The sequence below is a fragment of the Glycine max genome, chromosome 4, assembly GCF_000004515.6.
Source record: "Glycine max cultivar Williams 82 chromosome 4, Glycine_max_v4.0, whole genome shotgun sequence".
In the NCBI taxonomy this organism is placed as follows: domain Eukaryota; kingdom Viridiplantae; phylum Streptophyta; class Magnoliopsida; order Fabales; family Fabaceae; genus Glycine; species Glycine max.
Window position 1 is genome coordinate 32,831,625 of NC_016091.4, and position 26,185 is coordinate 32,857,809.

The 26,185-nt window shown below is 33.2% G+C and overlaps 1 protein-coding gene across 5 annotated transcripts; it reads right to left on the bottom strand.

The window, feature by feature from the left end:
* Positions 1–631: 631 nt before the first annotated feature.
* LOC100782429 (protein DENND6A) lies at positions 632–9,697 on the bottom strand. Of its 5 annotated transcripts, XR_413938.3 has the most exons (4): positions 7,585–9,697; positions 7,239–7,431; positions 2,187–2,535; positions 632–2,117 (listed from the first exon to the last, which is right to left on the bottom strand). XR_413938.3 is itself a non-coding variant. In XM_006578392.3 (3 exons), exons 1-3 carry the CDS (start codon positions 9,126–9,128, stop codon positions 2,314–2,316), a joined length of 1,953 nt encoding a protein of 650 aa, XP_006578455.1. In that variant the 5' UTR covers positions 9,129–9,697; the 3' UTR covers positions 632–2,313. The 5 variants fall into 5 exon arrangements, 2 of the variants coding, with proteins under 2 accessions (XP_006578455.1, XP_003524017.1); XM_006578392.3 differs by having other exon boundaries at positions 632–2,529; XM_003523969.4 differs by having other exon boundaries at positions 632–2,535.
* Positions 9,698–26,185: the final 16,488 nt, after the last annotated feature.

The window sequence follows — 26,185 nt, forward strand, 5'->3', positions numbered from 1 at the left end:
TTTTAAAATTGAATCACAAAATTAAATATTAACACAACTATATGGATAGCGCAGGGACAGCTGAGAAAAGGACAGTAGAGAAGCCAATTTCAGATAAAATTGTTACTTCTGCATTGAACGAAAAGCAACATTAATACAAACACATCATAAGTGTTTTAAAGCATACCTCTTACGTTTGCATAAAAGGTGAAACCGTGGTAGGAGTAGAAAAAAGTTACATAAAAAATGTGATAAAACAAAAGTAGCTGTTGCTTTCTTGTTACTGTAGAAAATTAATTGTTCAACTGTATAAACAAGGCTAAAATGTTTTGGGTCCCTGTAAAGTTACCAAAGTATAAAATTCGTCCCTATGAAAATTTTGGTTTGTCTCATGTTCTCACAAAATTAAAATGTACTATTTCTTTTGCCTAAAATTAGGTTGGGTTGATCCCGTACCTATGTGTCATTCTCTTATTAGTCTAATTATTGTCTATTTTTTTCTTATCATTTTTTAGGTTTAAAACCTCCCGACAAATTGCAAAAAATCGCTACAAATTGGAAGATAAATTTGAACAAACAAATGTCCTAAAAAAGAAAAAAGAATGGCATCAGTTAAGTGGAAGCATAAGGAACGTTGCCCCCGAGAATAACGTTTGCCCAAAATATTTATTCTTTTGCCAATATAGAATAGCTTAGGGCCACCCACCAAGAAAGATCGAAAATCCTTTCTGTCACAATACAGAATCTACACTTGACCCACTAAATCTACCTAACCATTACAAAACATTCCAGGGATGCCAATACCAGATATACACTAGCATTACAATCATAATTGATACAAGGATAATGCAGGATTTGAAGACCAATCATGAAAGTAATTGGTGAACTCCATGGGCATTCTAGCATTGCGAGGCTGATGTTATTCTATGCATGAGGCCCTTGCGGCATTGTCGACCATCGCAACAGCATTGGCGCCGCCAACACTGGCCTCGTGTTCTTCAACAGAAAACTTCTCATCATGTCGGAGGACAACCTTCCCTACAAGCTCTAAATCACCGCCTCCAACAACCTCGAAACAATTGGTCGTTACGGCTTCCACGACCAACTCAATTTCTCCATGGTCCCGCATTCAAAGGTCAATCCTACTTGCATCGAGCTCGTTAGGCTGAGCTACGACGTCACAAGCAAGTTCGTGAGGTACTTCTGTCTCTCATCAGAGGAGAGAAGTCACCGGATGTCGAAATACCCCTCGACACTCCAACAATGACGCACAACTTCGTGATCACGGAGAATTATATAGTGATCCCCGACCATGGATGTGGAATTTTTCTAAAGTGCTTTTAGTGTGCGATGTTTACAGTTTATTTTTTTTGGGCTGCTTAGATGGGCTTCTGAATGGCTTTGGATCCAAGAAGACTCTGATTGAAGATTTTGCTTACGGAGATGTTGAAATTTGCAACTGTTTTTCTTTTCAATTTGGGGGGGGGGGGGGGGTAAAACCCCAAAAATTGTAAGAAGAGAATAGCAAACAATTGGACGAATAAAAGGGTGACATACAATTGGACGAATAAAAGGGTGACATGTAGGTGTAGGGATCAACCCAGCCTAACTCCGGACCAAAAATAATACATTTTAAATTTGTGAGGACAAAATTCAAACAAATTTTTGCAGAGATGAAATCCATATTTTGATAATTTTACAAGGACAAGAAACATATTTTATCCTATAAACAAACACAATAAAAAGATTGTTGAACAATATCCAACAAATATCGACCAATAATAAAGAATGTTACATGTGTTGGTAGCATTTCTCCCGTAAAATATTAATGAGTCTAGATAAAATACAATGTAAATGAATTTGGGCCTCAAAGACAAGCATTGTAAAAAATATGGAATTGTAAACCATTTGGGAGAGACCACTACCGAAAGCTAATACAGTTAATAATTTACAGCTTGATCTTTTCAGACCATAAACAACACGAAGCCTCAATTTCTGCCAAAAAAAAGGCAATAAGAAAAACCTCATAAATTTAACACCAAAAGGACTTTCCATATACATTTGCCGAGAGAGAAGTTATACGCCACACCGGATGCTTGAAGTGTATTGATCAACACAAATTGCTGTTTACCGTGCAGCTGTTTATTTGAAGAATCAGCAAATAAGTGACTTGAAAAGCTTTTAAGATGTGCACCAAAGAGTCTTACCCCACATTAGTTGTCATGAATCAGAGAACTTCTCTCAATCAGATGGAAGTAGTCCAAGAATTCATTTGTCCTTCAGAAGCACAAGGAGATCCTATATACCTCAACCACCGGTTTCCTGTTTTTACCGTTACCGGGGTGATGTAGAAGACCCAACCGCAACTTGTATGAGCGGACGCCCTGGAAGTTTTGGTGACTCTGGACTTGGTTGCAGAAGGGACGCCCTTTCAGGGTTTGAAAGCATGAGTTGTTGCATGTCCTTTGAAAGAACATTGAAAATGGCCCTAAGGTCTCCCTTTAGTTTCTGAGAGGTAGCCACAGAATCAATGCCACTCTTTCCAGATTGCTGCAGCTGATAAATTGCATTTAAGTTAAATAAAAACACTGAAAATAATTTTTAAAGCATAAATAATTCTATGATCAGGAGTGTAATGTCCTGTAGCACATTATGCAACAGATACTTATGTGCTGCCTTGCACATTGTTAGATTAATGTGTTTTTTTTATGTTTTATTATCTTTCTTATTTTGCACTCTTTCTCTGCTGTACAAGGGCCGCAGTCTGCACCCTATCTTTTCATATCTTGTCATGTACTTATTTCCTATTTATATATGCAAGTCTCAGTTGAGTGAGACGAGTTAAGCCCTCCAAAATATCAAGTTCATAGTTTTAACTCACATGACACGTAGTATACTACAGAACCAAACATCAATTGTTCTTTATTCAAAAGTAAAGGTATGCTTCCATGATGAAAACGTGTGGAAGGCTTTAGATATGGTACAAAATTTCATCCCAATTCACATTAAGCTTCATGGTATCCAACATACAATCTCTTTCTCATTAGCAAATAGTCTGAATCACACATGAAATCACAGAAAAATATATGTCCACTGTGTCCAGGAAAAAGTAAGGGTATACAATAGAACATTTGACAACTACGAAGCTATTCTGAGTCTTTCATTCTTAAAACAATTGAACAAGTTGGTTATAACATTTCATCTCCTCTTCCTCGTTGCCTTGTAAAAAGCGTGCAATCTATCAATATGCGAAAAGTTTTCTAATCACACTATTCTTAGTGAGCTCCAAGGTCTTCAGCTGATTCTTAATCAAGTTTTACAGCTGATTCTTTATTCTTGTATTGGGAAGCCCGAAAACCTCAAGATATTAACTAGCATATACACATTGTAATAATTTCTTAAATGAGTAAAGACTTGTATTTGCACTGTACAACCAGGTTAAGTGAACTAAAACAACTTGGCCAAGGGTACCAAATTCCGTGCTTTTAGCCTAGCACATCACCACCCAGGCACCCAGTATACTCTTTATCTTTAGGCTTCAATAAGTTTATGCCCATCATCTGTATAATAGTTTAACTATAGTATATGCATGCGCAAGTAGACATCTACAAAATACTGATTATGAACTGCAAGGGCTCGTCTAAGCTTATGCACAAATTTTTAGTCTTATTTCAGCACAGCACCTTGGTATATTTAACTGTACAAGCTTGAGCATACTAGCTTTCATCTAGGGTTGGTCCATTCATGCCTCTACCTATAATCACGCCAAGTAGGTTATAAAACTAACACTTAATAGTTAACACTGACTTGAGTTTCAGAGGAAGTACTAAGCAAAGTTTAAGTTTCACCTCACACTATGGCAGTGAAGGTTTCAGAACCAAAAGATATGAACTATGGGCCAGTATGAAAGCAGTTATTGGTTCATAGAAATGAAGCATTTAAGGCTGAGCCTCTGACCACCATATATACTCATTCAACAAGACATCAATTAACTTATCACTCTTCTAAATAGATCAAAAGTCCAGTTAGAAAGAAAATCTGTTAGTTTTGATTCTTAATATCCCAAATGTAGATATATTACTTGGCACAGACCACACGAGACTTTTTGCCCCATAGTAACATCAGCAAAGTAATTCCCAGCATCAAGGTAGAAAGAGAAATCCAACGTATAAGGTGCATTTTTCCACGGGAACAGATTAACATCAGAGCTCAGAAATGATCACTTTAAGCTTCCAACAGACAAATGGGATGGGACCAATCATATCCTTAGTCCTTATTAAAATGGTTCTGTGAGGAATGCTAACAACACAATCTTTCTAACACATATTCTACTATTTGTTAAAATTTATTAAAAAGTAAAAACTATAAAATCAGGAGAGAGACTCTTTAAATAAGAAGTGAGACCCAAAAAAAATTGTGATTTCTGTTAGATTAATATATGTTTTATGTGTTTTACATGTACCTTTGTGTTATTATTTTATGTCTGCACTACTCTTTTCTCTTTTCACTTGTTGTAACTGTTTGATCAGGGGGTTGCAGTCTGCACCTTCTCATCTCATGTACTTGTTGACCTTTGGTCTTATTATATATGTATGGGAAGTTTCAGCTGGGTGGTGAGACACTCATGCTTTATTATCAAATCTATTTCTGAACTATTTCTAATAAATTTAAACCAATAGTAGAGGGTGTGTTCAAAATTGTGTTAGAGAGTGTGTTGCTAGCATTTCTCATGGTTCCACAGATACAATAATGTTACAGTTTCTCTCAGCAAAAAGCACAATCTGGTGAAAAATGTAAAGTCAACAGCTAAATTCAAGGGTATTTTCTCTTAACAGGACATCCATGTAACAATAGCCAAAGTACAAGAATAATAATAGGCTAATAGCTTATTATAAGTTATATTAATTCAAAAGTCAGTTGTAATAGTACTTGAAAACTTATGTATCTTTTTTGTTTCTACATGTTTCACTAAATATGATCATTTGAGTTTTGTTAATATCATAGCTTCATGGTACTCAGAACCAGAGGCAATGTTCATGACCCTCACTCAAATCCTTTAGTTAATGGGAAGTCTTGTGCAAATGATATAACCTACATTATCATACAAGATATACAATATAAAAGAACAAAAATTCAAGGAAAGCAAAAGAAAAAGAGAGTTGAAAAGTTTCTTCATGCTATATGTTTGCTTTGGCACCCTTCACAAAATTTTTGCTTCCACCACTATTCAGAACAGAATCAAAGTAGACACCTCCATAATAAGGAAAAGATTACATGGAAAAGCAATTCTTATACTGTAAAATTTTGAATCTAACTCCTCACACAGCCAAAAACAAGAAAGAAAAGAGGAATATTAAAAGCCTTAGTCCATATGCAAGATTGTTCTAGGAAAATTCATGATTCAGTTATTCTTATGTCCCCAGATGTTGAACAGAAATATTACAGAAATCAACCCAAACAAGTCTTTGGAATGCTATGAAACCTGAGCATCCACACAACTCAAGCAAATATGGATGAAAAATTAACTTCCCTGCTCCTAATGGTAGATCAATATTTGATGACTTTGTGAAACCTAAATGCAAAATGGGAAAAGCAGGAGAAGAGATCAAACAGTTATCATATGCTTCTGTTTGAACTTGAGCATCAGTCTTACTCTATTAGTTGCCTTTCAATTTGACTATTTGTCTAGTTGGATAAAACATCACATAAATAAAAATAATAAAGTCCCAGTAATATAATATTCATAACCCAGGATGTATTATGGTAGGCATTAAGTCCTTTGCAAATGTGAATAACAAAAACATCATCACATCATCGATCCACATCATTAAGAATAATGAACTGTTATATGATATCACAGCTAGGTTCTTCTTGAGAGAGGAATAACGAAAACCCGTGCTCCACCAGGGACAAATAGGTCCCTGGTGGACCTTTCTGATTGTCTCCCGTCTTCCGGTGACTGTTTCTGCTCATCGTTCCACTTTCCAGTGATTTTTTTGTTTTTCTGGCAGCCGCCACTGCTGCCACCAGAGCTCCGGTGACCTTTCCGTGCGGTGCCCCATCACCAGCATTGTCATCCACTGATCTACACGATGGTGGTGGCGATGATCTCATCAGAGCTTCAATGCTCTTTCACACGCCCTTCCTTTGCACACCAAACAACATTCTTCCTTTGCGCACCTAACCACATTTGAGCACCCAACTGTTCCGGCATGCGGCAGCACATCCAGCCATATTTCCAGCCTTTGTTTCCGGTGCCAGGGTCCCTGAACTGAGGCACACAAAGCCCAGTCAGTTTCGGGCCATTCCGGGACTGTTTTGTTTGTCGTGCCTTATTTTTCACACTTTGTTTTAATCACGTTTTGTGTTTCTGTTTTCATTTAACATGGCTCATGCTGGTTCTTCCCCTCTTCATGGTAAACAGTGCTGTGCAGCTGCTCTGCCTTCTTTTGGTAGACTTTTCGACACCTTTTTGCTGCTCTGCCTTCGTTTGGTAGACTTTTCAACATTTTTTTCTCTAAGGTCACATTCAACCACTATAGCCTATCGCCGAAGACTATCACGTCATCCACATGCCCAGCCAACTCAAACCACCGCTGCACGCGACCCTATGCAGGGGCCCTGGTGTGTGAAGTTCATGCACACGATGCATGACACATCTTCGGCCAGGGTCACATTGATCTTCTCTCCCTCCGGCTCAAGGCATCCCATTTGGATCTTTGTGCTTTTTTCACGGGTGAACAGTACCCATTGTCATCGTCAAAGACTGTCACACCATCCACGTGCACAGCCAACTCAAAACACCGCCGCACACGGGCCCATGCAGGGCCCTGGCACGTCAAGTTCACACAAAAGACATGTGACTCGTCTCCAGCAAACTGTCTTTAGTTTCTATTTGGTTGACCACATTTGTAACAAGCTTGATTCATGTATATGCTCAAGCTTGAGGGGGAATGTTAAAATTACATATTATTCTGTTATTTATGATTAGATAGTAATTAGTGATTTAGTCCTTATTACTCATTAGTCATTATTAGATTGATTCTATGTAATCAATACTGATCCTATTTGCTCATTATAAATAAAGGCTTAGTGTGGTCATCCTTGACACACAACATTACACAGTAAAACAAGTTTATGAAAACAACAACTAATGAAATATATATGGATACAGCATGCTTTATTCATGATGGGCAAAGATAAAGCCTTGGTCAACCAACAGCATACATTTATTTAAGGATCCTAGGAAAGCAGGTTACCTGTATTTCTCTGAGGAGAAGTCTCTCTATGACATTGAAGGAGTCCACAATTTCCAATTCAGATAGTCTAGAAATAAGTTGTTGTATGTCGGTTTTCATTCTTGCTTGTCTCCATAATCTATCTTGTTCTTGTTCCGCAACAGCACGCCTTCTCTGAAACCATGGCAGAAAGTTGGGTCCATTCAGGAATCGCCTGATGAGAGCATTCAAGCAAATCATGTGAAGATCATAAATCTAAAAGGAACTGCAAATTTATTGCAAAGTCATAATGTAAAATACTATATTACAAAGAGGTTGGTGACAAATGGAAGTACATGATGATAAAAAGAGCAAACAAAATTGTTACCTGTATAAGTCAAGCCAGTTAGATTTCATTCGCTTTAATATAAACTTCCCTGGACCTCTTGCTGATAAACTTGCAAGAAATTCATCGGCATTGAATGGAGGTAGAGAAGGAGGATCTACATAAGGAGAAGATCCTTCTAATGGTGTTGAAGTCCTAAAGTATGGGCTAAAAGGAGCCAAAAAGTTTGTTGTGAGCTCCAAGAAGTGTCTCCGTAATATCTCATTATTCACAACTGACATTGACTCTTCAACTCTTGGTGACACCCCAGCATCTATAAGCCTATTTAAGATAGAAGTATCTGGCTTAGTTGTCGCAGAATATATACTCCAAATGGCTTCCTTATGTTCTGTCATGAGACATAGAGGGCCATCTCTCCGCAGCCTAACCGCACTCAATAAACTAGAAGGAGAGAACTTCTTTAGGGAAAGTTGTTGAAACCCAAGACCTTCTGGTCTGCCAGAACCTCTGCCAGTAGAAGACCTAGTTGTAAGGGCAAGCCTGTTCGAATTAAGAGGAGGACTTCCAACTGAGACAATGTGTGGGATGTTACGCAGTGCTTTGAGGAAGAACACGTTTGTCACCCCTAAAATCATCGGGGGGAAAGCTTGGCCTTCTTGGATTGAGTTTAAACGTGCAAACACTGGGTCATGAATGGTAAAATAGGGACGGAAATCAACACTGCAAAGTAATGGAGCAACCAAACTCACAAGACTAGCTACAGCCTCACAACATTGGGGAGGTGTGGGGGCAATGATGAGCATCGGTTCACCAATGAGCAACAACTCCCACAACAGCCAAAGCTGCAATAGAATCCCTCGGAACGATCCAAAAATATCTGAATCATGAAAAAGACCTTGTGGGACTGGCTGACTATTAGGAACAAAAGGTGCCACAGAAGAAGCACCCTCTTCAAAAGACAATTCACCTTCTACAGGCAAACCGTGAGCAGGTGGCAAGTTCACTTTAAGGGTTGCATTTCCAATAGGAAGATCCATCACCTTACCAGGAAGGGGAGCAGGCCATTTTGAAACATAAGCAGCAATATGCTCCAATGCTTTCTTACCAATGTCAAAAAACAAAGGACCTACAATTTGCAACAAAGGTCTAAACACACTTGAATAAGGACTATAAGACAAAATGACCACGGACTTCTGCTCCCCACCACGCTTTAACCGCTCATCGTGTCTCTGCCTATTAAACACATAACCATACAAGAATTTAGAAGCATTGCTACTATCAGCGACACCCTTTTCATCTAGGGACTTCTTAAGGTGCCTGTGAATTCGGTAAAAGAAGATACAATCGTGAATGCTGGATCGGTTTTGGTTTTGGTGCTGTGAAACGGAATCAGGAAAGGAACTATAAGCAATTTCAAGCTCCTCATCATGGGAAAAACACCCCTGTGGATAACACTCTTCTACAAGCTGGCCCTGTTCAAGATCAAACCTTATAGCACAAAAGGCAACAACCCATCGTTGCAATGATTCTGAATCAACACTCGGACTCACTTCTGTTCTCACTGAAAACGAAGGAAACCTACTCATATCTTCCAAAAAACTAACACAACAATTGCATACAACAACCCTAGCTTCATACTACAAAAGCAGCATCGTCACATTCATTGGCTAACCAGGCTTAATTTCTGAGAGACCCAAATGAAAAGGTCGAATTTTGAGAATTGGGTTTTATTCTAAAACGCTAAAAGTGCAAGAAATTTATGCTACAACCCAAGCACAACCCTGCTTAACTACTTCGTGTTACTTTGGTTAGCAAATTACAGGCTTCCGCAAGATCCAGGGTTTGAGGGCAATGTAATTGGGAGTGGGGAAGCGAAAGAAAAACCAAAATGATTGATTGATGAAGATCTGGGAAATGGATACCTGAAAATGTGAAGGGTTGGCTCCAAATCCAATTCAAGAAATTGTGTAACAAGTGTAGGAATTGAAGGATATGACCTACGGGAGAAGAAGTGGAATATGGTAATTTGAGAATTTATGAGAAATAGAATTTGATAGAATTAGTTGGATTTACAGAAAGGACATGTCTGCTTCCAATTTTCAATTCCAAAGCCAAGCAGCCTTTTGTTGGGAAAGCAAGTAGCTAAAAATTTGGAAACGCTTTTTCGTTTACAAGAAAAACATTAAAATTTAGTCTTATATTATTTAGTAATGTTTTATTCAATAATTTTAATTTGATATATATATATATATATATATATATATATATATATATATATATATAATAATCAATAATCTAACTATAATAACAAATTTAAGAATCTAAAACCAAATTCGAATTCCACGTGGCGAAGTGAAGTTTTTAACAGTTAAATTGTAATTTTAATTTCTTATAAATTTTAAATGATTTTTTTTATTTATAAATCAAGAAATTTAACCATTTTATTTTTTAGAATAAATAATTTTATTTCTTCCGCTTATGTGACATGAAATTAAATAATATCAAAAATTAAAAAAAATTTAAAATATGAATTCATAATCTTTTATTTAAAAATAAGATAATAAACAACTAAAACACTATTTTTATTTAATTAATTTATGAATACTATTTTATATAATTTAGTTATTAATTTTTTTGAATTATAAAAATTTATGAATTAAAAAAAAATAATTATAAATATTTTTAATTTTATTTTATATCATTCTAAATTTGATCTTATTTCATTATAATTTTTTTTTAAAAATTACATAAACTAATATATATTATTTATAAAAATTATTTTATATAATTTATACAAATTATGAAATTTTGAAATAATATTTAAATAATTCAAAAATTAAAAATTAAAAATGTATTACTTTTTATAATTAAAATAAAAACTTGTATTTTTTATATAAAAATAAATTTGCTTAAATTTTTAAAATTTTAAATTACATAAAATAATTTATATATATACAATTGATATATTAATTTATGTAAATTACTTGATTTATATAATTTTTATTAAAAAACTTATTCACTAATAAGTTTCCTAAAAAAATTAAATATTAAAATTTTATAATTTACATAATAAGAATAACAATAATTGACATATTAAAATAAATTTCTGTATGTATAATTTCTATATTAATTCATGTAATTATATTTATATATATAATTAGAGAAAAATAATCTATATGTTAAAATTAATTTATAAAACAATTTTTGTAAATAATTTATATATTAACTTTTGGAATGTAATTATAAATTGGTAAAATTAAAATAAAGATATGTATACTGTTCAAAATAAAATATATAATATAAAATTATAAATATTTATATATTAAATGTTTTTTAATTTTTTAATTTTTATAATTTGTAAAAATTAATAACACTTTAACAATGATACATATAAAATAGTATTTATAAAATAAACTAAATAAAATTAACTTAATTACATGAGTATCATGTCAATTGCTTACATAAACATTAGGTTAGCACAAATAGATCATATTTAAATCAACATTTGATCAAGAAATGATCCAAATTATTTATTCTAAAAATAAGGGGACTAAATATCTTGATTTACAAATAAAAGAATCAAAATTGAAGATTTGAAATTATAGAAGATCAAAATTATAATTTAGCCTAATTATTATAATAAATATAATTATGGTTTGGAACCAAACCAAATAACTTCAAAACATCAAATGATAACAAGTGACATCCAAAAGTGTGACTAACAATCATCAACTTGTGAAATTCGAATTTGTTTTTGAATTCTTAAATTTATTATTATTATAGATCACACTTTTTATCTTTGATTGTAATTACTATAAATAAATATTTTTTATTGTCTTTAATTGAATAATTACTTTTATTGAAAATTCAATCGAAATAAATTTTAAAATTCAAATATGAGCAGCAAACTTTAGCTATTAAGACATATTAATTGGATAAATTTGGTTACGTAAAATAAAAGAACCTATATAATAATAATCCTTATAATAAATATAATTATGGGTTGAAATTGAACCAAATTACTTTATAACTGAATCAAATAATTACGAAACATGGATTAATAACACATGTCATCTGAAGGCCTCAGTAGCAACCTTACTTTGCCATGTGAAATTTGAACTTGTTTTCGATTCTTAAATTCATTATTATAGATTACACTTTTTTATCTTTAGATGTAATTACTATAAATAAAGTATTTTTATTATCTTTAATTGTAATAATTACTTTTATTAAAATTCAATCAAAATAAATTTTAAAAAATCGAATATGAGCAGAAAATTTTAGCTATTTAAGGCATATTAATTGGATAAATTTGGTTGCCTAAAATAAAATAACATATATACTGATGATCATAATGATTAGGTTAAATTGTAATTATAATATCATATTTTTAAGTCAAGATATTTAGTTTCTTTATCAGTTAAATTGTACCTGTAAGATTCGAATTTTTAAAATTTATTTTGATTGAATTTTTAATTAAAGTAACTATTAAATTAAAGATAATAAAACGGATTTATTTATAGTAATTACAATTAAAGATAAAAAAAGTGTAATATATGATTTGATTAGAAATGTGATTTTGAAAATAAAAAAATATCAAATTTCTTTCATGAGTGATTTTGGAAACAGTATATAAAAGGTTGTATATGAAGGTTGTTATTTCATTCTCTGCGGTATCTGGAAAATAATCAATTTCATTCTATTTAAAGGTGATTTTTTTATCTCATGCTCCTGAGGCTTTCTTTTTATCTTATACAATTTATTCATCTCTTCTAATTTACTTGGTTTTATGGGTTTTTTACTAACTAATTTTCTAGGCTTCATATTTTCCTTCACGAAGCTTTTGCAATTTGAGAGTAACACATCGAATGGGGATTATTTATTCTTTTTCAATTATTTATTTGATATTTTTAATCATCTCTTTAATTTTGTTGAGATTATGGGTTTTACTAATTTTTAGAGGCTTTTATCCCCTTCACGCACTTACAATTTGATATATATAGATAGAGTCTTGCTTAATATGTTCGACTTAACTTACAATATTAGTGCCCAGTTTTGTGTATAAAAAAAAAAGTTCTTAGCGATGACAATATGATAAATTTGGTGAGAAATAAAATGAGGCGACTGGAAACCAATATATCTTATTATTTCTTTTATTCTTTTTATATGTGTTTCCTTTCCTTATTTTACTTTTTTCTAATTGTCGTGCAATATTTTACATTTGGTTTAAAGTATAACATTATTGTTGTGAGTCACCAACCAAAAAGAGTAGAAGAGAAAAACATTGGACTGTCTTAGGGAAACAATGGAGAATCATACACAAAATATTGTGTGTATTAATTGGTTTTGTTGAAATAATTGAATGAGCATTAGTTGATTTGAATATATATATTTGTTATAGTTAAAGTTAATTTAAAAATTTGATTATTAGTTAAAATAATTTATACGATAAAGGATCTTTCACTAAATAATGAATTAATTTTTTAATATATATTTTGCAAAAACGTAGTAAGGGAAATAAAATCCTTTAATTGAATAATCAATTTGCATAAAAAAAATTGAATAATCAATTGAAATACTTTAAAGTTATCGGATAGGTAGTTTATTACAAAATTTTGAATTCAAAATAAGAATAACGTGGAGATTTAACTTTTACAAAATTAAAGCAATAAAGTGCTATGAATAAGTTTAATTAAATGAAATTAACACCTGATTCATTTTCCATTTGAATGATCATTTTGTAATTGTTAATTTTGATGTGTAATTTTCCATTTAATTATTATGAGTACAAAAATGAATAAACAATGTTTAATACTATATATTTGAAAATACATATAAAATACGTATAAAAAATATGTTTTCAAATATAAAATAATAATTAATATGGATATATTAGTTGGAATAATTAATACAACTAATTTACAAGAGGATAATTTGAAAATCTTAATAAAAAAAAAGCAGTCTTTGTGCCCAAATTAAACATAATATGATGAATTAACTTTTACTGTTCAATTTTGATAAAACAGATAAATAAGACTAACTAAACATCATCACATTTATACATCTTTATAACAATTTATTTAAATGAGAATTAACTTAAAAATCTTCAAAAGTGATATCATTTTTAAATAAATAAAAAAATCCATGGCTCTAAACATAAATTGCAACGTTGATCCAACAAAAAAAATGAAACATAATTTTGACAATTTTCAAAAGGAATTATAGAAGAAAACCACCTCGAAGAAAAATAATTGAATGTATTGGGCAAAACGAATATATATATATATATATATATATATATATATATATATATATATATATATATATATATATATATATATATATATATAAAAGACAAGTTTATAAAAGAATACCTAAAATTTTAGTAGTATACCATTTACCAATAATTATTCAAAAACTTTGGTTCTATAATTTTTTTTTCACCCATGATTAATACGTCTCATGCCTATAAACTAAAATTTAGAATATTTAAACTCCAACACTAAAATATACTTTTAACGTCGATTTTTTTTCAATTTTTAATATCAATTTTTATCTGATATTGAAACCATCGATATTAACAAACTCCAAGTTAATATCGATTTTTTGAAAATTGATGTTAACATACAATATACAACATCCATTTTTTAAGAAAAACTGATGTCATATTGTAAACAATAAATAAAAAAATGTAAAAAATGCAAAAACAACATTAGGTTTTCTAAAAACCAAGGAAAACCGATGTTGTTAGGTGCACAACAACATCAATTTTTTTAAAAAATCAATGTTGTGAGTGTGCCATGACATTAGTTTTTAAAAACTAATGTTTTTTTTCAATTTTATTTAACATCCTGTTTGTTTTTTAATGTTACTCAAACCTGCAAATTTAAAAACAGGCCATTCAAGTAGTTGCAATGTACAAATTTTTATATTACTATTGAATAATTACTATCAATTATAAGAAATGGTTAAAGAAAACAATAATGCTAATACATAAAATCATCTACTATAACCGAATCTAATTAAACATAAGTATATACAATTGTAAAATTTCTTAAACACAATTTTCATTTTTAACTTTGACATAAAATCTTGTCCACTGAATGCGAATTGCCTTTAATCTCTCTGGTTCCAATGGTCTTGGATCATTAAAATACTGCATGATATAATAAAACATAACTTAATCAATATAAATAATAACAAGCATAACAAATGAAATTAGTTTTGAAGTATACAATTACCATTTCTCAATTATGCTTGAAACCTCTTATGACTATCATTGACATCCAATACATCATAATAGTCGCACTCAGTGCTTCTGTGAATGTATGAATACATGATTTTGATTATGTCAAAGAAGAATCAAACAAGGTTGCTTCAAAGGATAAGCATTGCTTCAAGATTAATACAAGGTTGTTTCAACAAACAAAGCATTGCTTCAAGATTAACTCAAGATCAAGTCTTGCCTCAAAATAAAGTGTTTCTAAGACATCCAAGGCTCTCGTAATCGATTACCAGGCAATGTAATCGATTACCAGAAGACAATTTTGAAAAATAGCTATTAAAAGGGGTTTTTAATTTGAACTTTGAACCTGTAATCGATTACCTGATGTTTGTAATCGATTACCAGCAACAGAACTCTTGAAATTCAAATTCAAAAGTCATGACCCTTCAAAATATAACTGTGTAATCGATTACCAGAAACCTATAATTGATTGCTAGTGAAAAATTTCAAAAAAAGCTTTTTGAAAAGACACATCTCTTCAAACCATTTTGAAAAGGCACGAAGGGCCTATATATATGTGTGTCTGACTTCAAAAAGTAAGAGAGAGATATTCCAAGAGAACTTCATTGTCAAATGCTCTCTCAACAACTCTTGGGCAAAAACATGCAAATCTATTGAGAGTTCATCCAGGAACTTCAAATTGTATTATCAACTCTAAAGGAGAGAAATCTTTCTGTTCTTCTCAGAAAGTCAATTGTAATCAAGAGATTGGTTGTCTCTTGAATTGTGGGTTTCTTGAACACAAGGGAAAGGGATTCCTTGGGTGTTTAGAAGTTGTAAAAAGGATTTTACAAAGATAGTGAAAAATCTCAAGTGGGTTGCTTAAGGACTGGACGTAGGCACGGGAAGTGGCCGAACCAGTATAAATCGAGTTTGCATTTCTCTCTTCCTTTATCTTATTTATTTTATTGCAATCAATTTTGTCTTTCATGTTTAAAGAACATTATTAAATTGATTGTTGCTTTTTCTTCTACATTCTGAGTCTATCATTTAGAAGGCAATCAAAAGTTTGTTAGTGAGAAATTTTGAAACTTAATTCACCCCCTTCTTAAGTTACTGAGGCCACTTGTTCAACAGCTTCCTCTTTACTTATTACACTAAATTCAATAAGATATTCAAAGTTAACTGAAAATTAGTGTACACAATAACAAAATGTAATTTTTAAGACATCAACCATTGCTTAAATGACTTACTTTAACTATAATCCATTTAGCAGTAGCCTTGGATTTACTTCCTTGAATATCGTTGAATCCTTTCAAAGCACTGGTTAAGAGAAAGATGCATGCATATTGTACAATTTTAAAATATTGATGTCAAATACTAATGATAATGTAAATGTCTTACAAAATATAACTAACCTATTAATAATTCCTTTCGAATAGTTGTCAGGCTTATCGTGCAATGAATAGAACCAGACGACAACATTGTCTTTAGGACATATAACGACCAATTGCTAATGCGCACTACATTGGAGAATATCAAGTTATTATAGTGTATACATTATTTAAATTGATTTGTTCAATTTTACTTTCCCATTCAAGTAGGCTCCTAGGTAGACATCTCTTTGGGAATTCTGCATCCATTTCTTAATATAATCCTTTGATTCAAATTGTGATTGCCCAGATCTCTGTATGGACTTTGGCTCGAGGAATTCATACACAGAGGCACTCCCCGCTCGCATTCTTATCTCAGTCATATGCCTATTGTTGTTAAAATAAAGTAAATTATGCATCAATTTAAAACAATCAGTTAGGTAATAGACAATAATGTAAAGTGACTTGCAGAATTCACATTTGTATAACAGAGATGCTAAGACATTGATCACTGTGAGCTATTTCAGAAAGATCTTCATGCTTTATGTGCAAGGGGAAGTTATCATTATACACCCCAAACACAATTAAATCCCACGACACTTCGAAGGCTCGAGGAAAAGTTGTAGGATCGTTAATGTCATCTGGTATAGGGGATCGTCATCAAGTTTCAGCCTATCTATAGGTATTCATAGATCCCTCAGCTCGTTGTTTATCCTACACAGTTAATAAACATAAGTCAATGACAATTACAACTTTATTTGTAACAAATCCTTTTTTAACAATAACAAACACAACAAAAGGAAATACCTATTCTGAAAAAGGTTCTACAAGATGTGTCGCCCAAGCAAGGAAGGTGTTAAGGGCTTGCCCCACTAACTAAACCTCTTGAGTGGGTACATGGACGTGAGCATCAACATTTCAAACTTCCTCAACACCGACCTTCACTTGATCATTGCCCAAAGGAACATTGTGGATAGTTGTCGGCCCCTCATAAACTCGTCCAAGGGTAACCAGGTGGGGAGGATTGTCATCAACATACAACCCATATTTGTCTAATTCACCCTTGTCTGGGTCCGGCCTCGAGGGATTGACACAGCTTCCCTTTGTGTTGACACGGGCAGCAAAAAGACCAACCTTAGACTCAGGAGCCTGTACAAGTCCTTGTGATTGCATTTAAGATTGCATCTAGGATGACATTTGGCTAAAGGACAACATTAGTTGTCGAGTCACTTTATCAATGATCGAACTATGTATGGCAAAACTTATTATGCTCTTTCAACTCGTTATTCTTGGTCATTTATTGGTTATTTCCTTTACTAAGGCTTCGTAACGAACTATGTATGGTAGAACTTCATTACTGTTATTCAGTATATACAAATGAGCTTATTGCAATTCCTTTAGACCTGTAGTTATAACATGTAGCCCTCGTGAAGACTTACCTCCCACTCTCTCGTCATGCTAAGACTCGGGAAGCCCAAACTGGTTTTGCCTTTTCAATGTCCTCTGAACAAAATTCAATAGCTTTTTTTGCAATGTACCTTGCAACAATGGATGCTTTAGAATGGGGTAAATTCTTTGTATACCCTTTTAAGATCCTCATGTATCGCTTAACCGAGTACATCCACCGTAAGTAAACAAGATCACACAATTTAATTTCCCTCACCAGATGAACAATTAAGTGAACCATGATGTCGAAAAATGAAGGAGGAAAATACATCTCAAACTGACACAAGATAATAACAACCTCGTTTTCCAAGTCATCTAACTTTACAAGGTCAATGACTTTCCTACAAATGGAATTGAAGAAAAAGCACAAACGAGTTATGGCAAGCCTTACTTTGCTAAGCAAAATGTCTCAAATCGCCACGACTAACAATTGTTGCATAAAGACATGGCCATTATGAGACTTTAAGCCAAATAATTTCATATCTTTCAATTGCACAAGGCTCTAAATATTTGAAGAGTATCCTTGTGGCACTTTGACACGACACAAACATTGAAAAAAACTTTTCTTCTCCTTTCTTGACAAAGTATGACATGCTAAAGGCAAGTATATTTTCTTACCATCAAACATTGGATGTAACTGGTCCCATATACCCATTTCAGCTAGATCTTGACAAGTATTCAAACCATCCAGATCGGACCAGTATGGAAGATCAAACAATATCGACCTCTTCTTCCATATGCAAGTTTTACTTTTTTCTTTCTTTTGGGTTTTTTCGAATATAGTATTGATGTCCTTAACTTTCTCAAGAGCCTGCTAACCAGTTAATGCTATTGGCATTATTTCATGCTCTTTACTTCCATTAAAAGCTTTATTCAATCGGCGGTAAGGGTGATAAGGTTTTAGAAAATGTCAATGTCGAGTGTATACTGCTTTTCTTCCATGTTTTAGTTGTATGTAGCTTGTATCTTCTTCACATATAGGGCATGCACGATGGACCTTAACACTACATTCACTAAAATTTTCGTATACTGGAAAGTCATTAATGGTACAAAATAGCGTTGCACACAACATGAATGTCTCATTTCGATACTCATCAAACACGACAACCCCCTCATCCCACAATGTTGTCAAGTCTTCAATCAAGGGACTGAGATAAACATCAATGTCATTTCCTAGCTGTCTTGGGCTCGATATCATCATTGACAACATCATGTATTTTCGCTTCATGCACAACCAAGGAGGCAAGTTGTAAATTACTAGCAAAACAGGGCACAAATTGTGCCGAGTACTTAAACTGACATAGGGATTCATTCCATCAGTGGCAAGTCCAAGCCTAAGATTTCTTGTCTCTTTTCTGAAATCCGAATACAAACGATCAATCTTCTTCAACTAGGAGGAATCAGCTGGATGGCATAGCATTCCATCATAGTTTGTCCCATCTGCATGCCATGTAAGATCTTTTGTGTCATTTCCATTAGCAAACAAACATTTAAACCTTGGAATGATTGGAAGATACCATAACACCTTCAATAGGGGGCCTTTCTTTGTGCTTTTGTTACTGCTACACTTGTCATCATCCTTCACTTTGTACCATGATACCCCACACCTGGGACATTTCTGCATTTCTTCAAACTCATGTTTGTACAGTATGCAATCATTAGGGCATGCATGAATTTTCTAATACTGTATACCCATCGAACCCAGTATCTTCTTCGTCTGATAATAACATTTTGGCAACGTGTTTTCCTCTAGAAGCATATCTTGCACTACCTAAAGCAGTAAAGTGAAGCTTTTTCCACTCCACCCATATATGGCCTTGACATTAACCAGACTTAACACCACTGACAACAACGTCATAGACTTCTTGCACCCTGGATACAAAGGCTTCTTTGAATCACTTTCCAATGTATCATACATAGGGGCATGTGCTTGCTGAAAAGACTCTTGTCTAAGATCACGAATAATATCATCTAATTGATCTCCCATTTCTACATCAACCGGTTTAGTTTGGAACCATCTTTGCATGTCTGTCAATTCACCATGCCATATACATGTCGTATAATTCTTCTTAATCCCATCACATAGTAGATGTTTCTGTATGTCTTGTAGTATTGATCGTCTCCCGTTCAAATAGTTTATATAAGGACAAAAATATTTTCCATTCTCATCTGGTCGACTTCTTTTGAATGCGAATTCCAAGAAATATTCAACGCCTTCCTCATACGCTGGGCTCATGCAACTTTCCTTCATCCAACTTCGATCCATCTAATAACTCTGTGATACTCACAAAGTTTATTGGATGCATGAAAACCTCACTTTTTTCATTTGAGGTGTGACCCTATCTCATTTAGAAAGACATTTTTTTTGTAGTAGATTCATACATGAAGGTTAACTTTCTTTTCTTATATTTGACAAAATTTCGGCAACATTTCGCATTAATCTCTAAGTACACAACAAGAAAGCAGTGACATGAATTCCACCACAATCCAGTATGCACCCAAAGAACAAAGTGAAATGCACTATACTAAAGTTTCATCACATTTAAGAAAATAAAGGTAACCTGTATGTATGAATCTACTATAAAAAATGACTATTCCCAAACTGTCCAAACGGACAATTCAAGATTAAATACAACGATTAATCCAAACTATCCAGAAGAATCATTGTATTGAATTTCAAACGGGAAACTAAGGTTCAATCATAATGAACATTAATTGTACATAAAACAACACTACTACAAAAATCATTTTTCACGATGTTGCTTTTACATCGGTTGATAAAAAACTGACTTAGAAAGAAGACAGTGACATTTTTGAAATTAAATTCAACAGTTTTACGACGGTTTTACAAAAACCGCCTTAGAAAGTTGTCATTCTAAGGCGGTTTTGTAAAAACCGTCTTAGAATATTTTGCACCCATATATATATATATATATATATATATTATTTCTCTTTCTCCTGTGGGACTCCTTAGAAGAACCCTAGGCCACGATTATCACCTACATTGAGGGCGATCTACGTGATCCCAACGATTCCAATCCCAGATCCAAACAACGGAAGCTTCTGGAAGCAATCGTGAATCTATTCCCCTCGAAGAAAGTCGTGTTTCCGATCCACTTCCTATGCTGCCTACTCTGTTGCGCGAGAATAAAACAACAACGTGATGATTCCTCTCTCCTTTACACAACGTCGTTCTTCTTTCTCCTCTTTTCATCGACAGGGGAGACACGATTCTCAGAAACTCGGAAGCGGTTAATACTTTGATCCTCTTCCTTAACCCTTCCCTCTTAAAAAATTTCATGTCACAATGCGGACTATACCTTATTTTCCAAACACCACTCTCTCATGAACGCGCTTCTGATTCTTTTTGTTTATGTGAACTCCTTGTGCAATCAAAATTCCAAAATGATGTCGTCATGGCAAGTGGTGAAGCATGCCAAATAAAAAACCACTGTCAAAGACCCTGTCACCCCCGACGTCCTCAAATTGGTGAAATCCGATTTCAATCTTTCGTGAAATCTGAGTTGAATCTTTTATTGAATTTTGTTTCCTCTCTCTCTCTCTGCAGACTCAAGATAAGTTCGTTTTCAAGCCGAATGATCCTACCTCGAAAACCAAGCTTGATGTGGAGTTCAGATTTATTCAAGGTACTTACAAGTCCTTAAACTGATTATTAATTGCATGAGCATTTTTATTGATATTGCATATGCATGATTTTGATTGTGTCATTTTTTTTGGCTCTAATGGCAAATATTTTAGGTCATAAAGTCACTAAAGAGGGATCAAAGAAACCAGCATGGCTTAATCTTATCCATGCACATGTTTTTCTATTTTTATTCTTGCGGCTCTTGTTTACATTTGATGTGCAATTTATGTTGCCTTAGTGTTGTGTTGGTTCCATATATATATATATATATATATTGCTTTATGATTGAGTACTGTTCATTTGAATTTTCAATGCTTTTGGTTCACTAAGTAGTACTACACTTAACATGCTCATGTCTCTTCCTTTTTATCTAAATTTTTATGAGTATTACAATGTGATGTTCCAGGGAAGTTATAGAGACAATGAAATTGCTCTCTGGGGTACTAGAATCAACAAATCCACTGAAATTGGAATCACTTTTCAGTAGGCTTCCAAATATGTTCAACATAGTCATCCTTTCTATTGATGGATACTTTGGCCAAGTAGATGTCCTAGGATTGCCAGACACTGGAGGCTAGGTGGGAATTTCTCCTATTCAATGATTTCATTTAAGAAAAAGCTATGCAGTCAAAAACTTTGTTCCTAAATCTTTTAATGATGCTATTTTGTCTAACAACCACTCTTGAATATAGTTGAACATGGTCAAAAGTATGACATTTTTTTTTTGGTTTTGTAACACTACTCTTTATTGAATAACTTTGATGAGGCTGGGGCTTCCTTTTTTTTTTTAGCAGGTGGTATATATTCTTGATCAAGTAAGGGCCTTAGAGGAAGAGCTAATCCATAAGATTGAGCTGCAAGGCATTGACGTGAAGCCTCAGATTCTTGTGGTAAGCTACTACGTACTAACTACTAATACAAAAAATATAAACTCGGATGATAGTTTTTAATTATTTTAATTTTTTGTTATTGCTGTGCAAGATTATAGGCTTACACTCTTTTATGTATTGTTATTGTTGTGCAAGATTGATGCATGTTTGATAATGACATGTTGACTGGTAATAAATGACATATCCATTGTCTACATGCCGTGTTTTGTGATATTTGGCTCAGTCATAGGTAAGAATACAACCAGTGTACTGTGTAATTGTTTTCTTTCTTTGATATTTTCCATTTCTCAATACAATTGCTTTTTTTTAGGATTGAATTTCTTCACAATGAATGACTACAACATCCAATTCGTGTTTTATTTCATCTATATAAATTTACAAATTTCACTGGCTTTTTTATTGGCTTCCCTGTTTTCAAATGTTAAACTTGCTACAGGTTTGATGATTGTTATTAAGTTGTTGTATTAGTATTTTCTTCTATCTGATCTGATTACTGTTTTTTTTTTCTCATTTTCTTTTTAATGTAATTGTAGTACTTGCATACATTGGTGTGTTTGGAGCTGGGCTATTAGCTGGCTTTCTTTTCCAATTTTTTGTTCAAGACACGTCATTTCCAAGTAAGTCAAAAAGTGACCGAGAAATGATACCTATCTTGGGTCATTGATGTGATTTTTCCTAAATATTTTGATGTTGCTAGTTTAAAGACCTATCTATGGCTTGGTGTTTGGATTGACAATTATTGTACCATATCACAATTCTCAAACAAATAGTTTTCTGAATGGATTGTTGATGATGCAAATAACAATAGCCACAATCATTTTAATAATTGCTTTTGTGCTCAATAAACTTAGGGAAATATTTTAATCATTGTTCACATGTTCTTGTCTGTAACTAAACTACAAATAATTTTAGCTACAAATTTTGTGTAGTTTTCCCTTTATTAATCTCTTTAAGAAACAAAAAAAGGAAAAAGCCTCAAGACAATTTTGCTAATTCATATTTTTCTTTAATGTCTAGACACAAACTCTACCATTTCCTTTTTAATGTCTGATGACCACCAAGGCATTCTCTAAGGTCTTGGTATATAATGATAGCTTCAAAATGTGCAAAACTCTCAACTCTAGCCCAAATTCTCTCCCATGAAATTGGTATTTTAAGGACACCTCATTTGCCTTATTAAAACGTAATTTCCAAACCAAATGAAATTCTGAGGAGGGCTTTACCTAAACACCATCTCCCGACTGTTTTAATGAAATTCTGAGGAGGGCTTTCTATCTGTTAGCCAGGCTCCGAGTTTGTCTCTAAATTCTTGGCCATTGCTTGTGATTTCACATCTTCATTAACTTTAGATGACGATGACTAAGAATCCCATTTTCTGTATGAGCAAACAAGGATCACCAATGCCATAGATATGATAGTCAACATCACAACTAAGCCTCAAAACAAAGTACGCACTTGCTATTACAACCCAATAAAAAAACTATATTAAACATTTAATGAATAAAATTTGAATAATTAATGGATATAATATTCTCTAGACTCCTAGAAGTATAACATTGTTGGGTAGCATTGAAGCAATCCAACCCCGCAAGGGCATTGGATAGAAGACTCCATGAAGATTGGGCCAGAGATGCAAGAGAAGGCCCTAGGGTTCTCATGAGCCTTAGGGTAGATTTCCGGCCTATGGGCTAAGTATGAGCCTGCTTATCTTTCTACATATTAGATTACGGTTTCATTATTTTTGGGTCTTGTATTTAGGGTCCATAATATAGGTAAGGTACCCTAGAAATGGATTTTTCAGCCCTTGTATTTTAGGGCACCTAGACTAATTTTTGTATTAGGGGTAGTTTTGTAATTTCACATGCATTAAGTGAATATTTGATATGTGTGGTTGGAAATAAATTTAATTGAATTGGGAGAAACCCAATACAATTAAATTTTAGAGGGGGAGGTGAGCATTTGCTTGCTACACCCTATTGCCACATCATATAGTCACACTTTGTGCATGTCCTTCATGCTTTACATGACTCATGACACCTAAGCACAAGTAGTGGAGAATCTTGGACTTGATCTTGGATTAGTGGGATGAACCATAGCTAAAATTCACTAATCATAATTAATGAATTTTGGGTCCACAAATTCAATTTCAAATTCAAGTGAAATTTGAATAGAAATTCAAATTTCCCTCCAATTTTGTGAGACACTTAGGCTATAAATAGAGGTCATGTGTGTGCATTTTTTGAACTTTCATCATCTGAGAATTACACTTCAAATTTCAGACCTCTTTTGAGGCACAAAATTTCATGCTCCTTTCTCTCCCTCTCTCTCCACTCATCTTCTCCTTCCTTCAAGCTCTTATCCGTGGATTCCTATGGTGGTGAGCTTCTTCTTGACTCATCTTCTCCTTGAAGTGGTGTATCCAATCATCTTTCTTCCTTCTTCATTCTGCTTCCATTAAACTTCAAGAAGCAAAGGACTCCATTGATGAAGAAGATCCAAGGCCTACAATCTCCACATGGAGCTACATCATATGGTATCAAGAGCATCTTCATCTAAGTGATGCTTTTTTGCTTCCTCTATCTTTTTGTTCGATCAATTCACTTTATATCCTTGTTATTCATATTATTCTCCATGTATATCCTCCATTGTCTTGTGGTTTGGTGCTGTTTAGAGTAGATTCAAAAAAATAAACCGATTAAATCTTAGATCTATACTTGTTCTTGCATTTCTATGGTTCAAATTTTATATATCTACTCTTGAATCATGTTTTTGTGTTGATTTTAGGTTCTATCATTTTAAAGTGTGCAAACTTTTAAAATCCCTATATGGTTTAAAACAAGCACAAAAAAAATGACATGAAAAATTTAATGAGACTTTACTTGGTGATGGTTTTTCCTCTAGTGATGTTGATAGATGTGTGTACACAAAGTTTGTGAATGGTGATTTGTCATTATATGCTTGTATGTGGATGACATGATTATCTTTGGTACATGAATTGATTTAGTTTTATGAACTAGATCGTTCTTGGCATCTAAGTTTTATATGAAAGATATTGGTGAAGCAAGTGTAATTTTGGGGATTAAAATCATAAGGAAGGGAGATAGTATAATACTATACCAAGGCCATTATGTTGAAAAGCTTCTTAGGAAGTTTGGCAATTATGACTCTAAGTTAGTGAGTATCCCTCATGATACTAATTATCAATTTAAGAAAAATAGAGAACCAATTAATCAAACTCAATATGCCGAAATCATTGGGAGCTTATTGCATTTAATGAAATTCTCTAGACCTGATATTGTGTATGTAGTAGGTAGATTGAGTAGATACGCTCATAGTCCTAATCAAGACCATTGGGATGCAATTACAAGGCTCTTGAGATATTTGAGAGGTACTATGGATTATGGTATTGAATATAGTGGATTTCCTGTTGTACTAGAAGGCTATAACAATGCTAACTAGATCTCTAACTCAAATGAGACAAAATCTAGTAGTGGTTATTTATTTCCACTGGGTGGTGGTATGATTGCATAGAGGTCATCCAAACAAACTATTATAGCTAGATGATGTGCCATTATTTTCTCTTATTTCTTAACCCTTTTTGCACCATTTTAAGTACTGATTAGTCTTAATTGTCAAATTAATTAGGCAGTTTTATTATTTGGGCCCATTCAGCTAATTTGATGTTTTTAATCTAATTTTAGGAATTAATGAAGCATTGGGCTTGAATGCAGAATTGGGCTTGGGCTTGAATGCAGAATTGGGCTTGGACTTGTAGAAGGCAAACTATTTTATTCTACAAAATTAGATCTTATCTTATCTTATCTAGATATTATTTAGATTTGATCTCATCTAGATATTATTTCATCTAGATCTTATCTTATCTTATCTTATCTAGATTTGATTTTATTTTATTTATGGGCTTGGATTTAAAACAGATTTGTAAGCTTTGGGGCTGGAAAACTATATAACAGCACCAAGGCTTTAGTTTAGCTCTCTCTCTCTCTCTTCTCTCTCTCCTCTCTCTCTTCTATTTTTCGTTTTTAATTTTAGTCTCTCTTCTTTT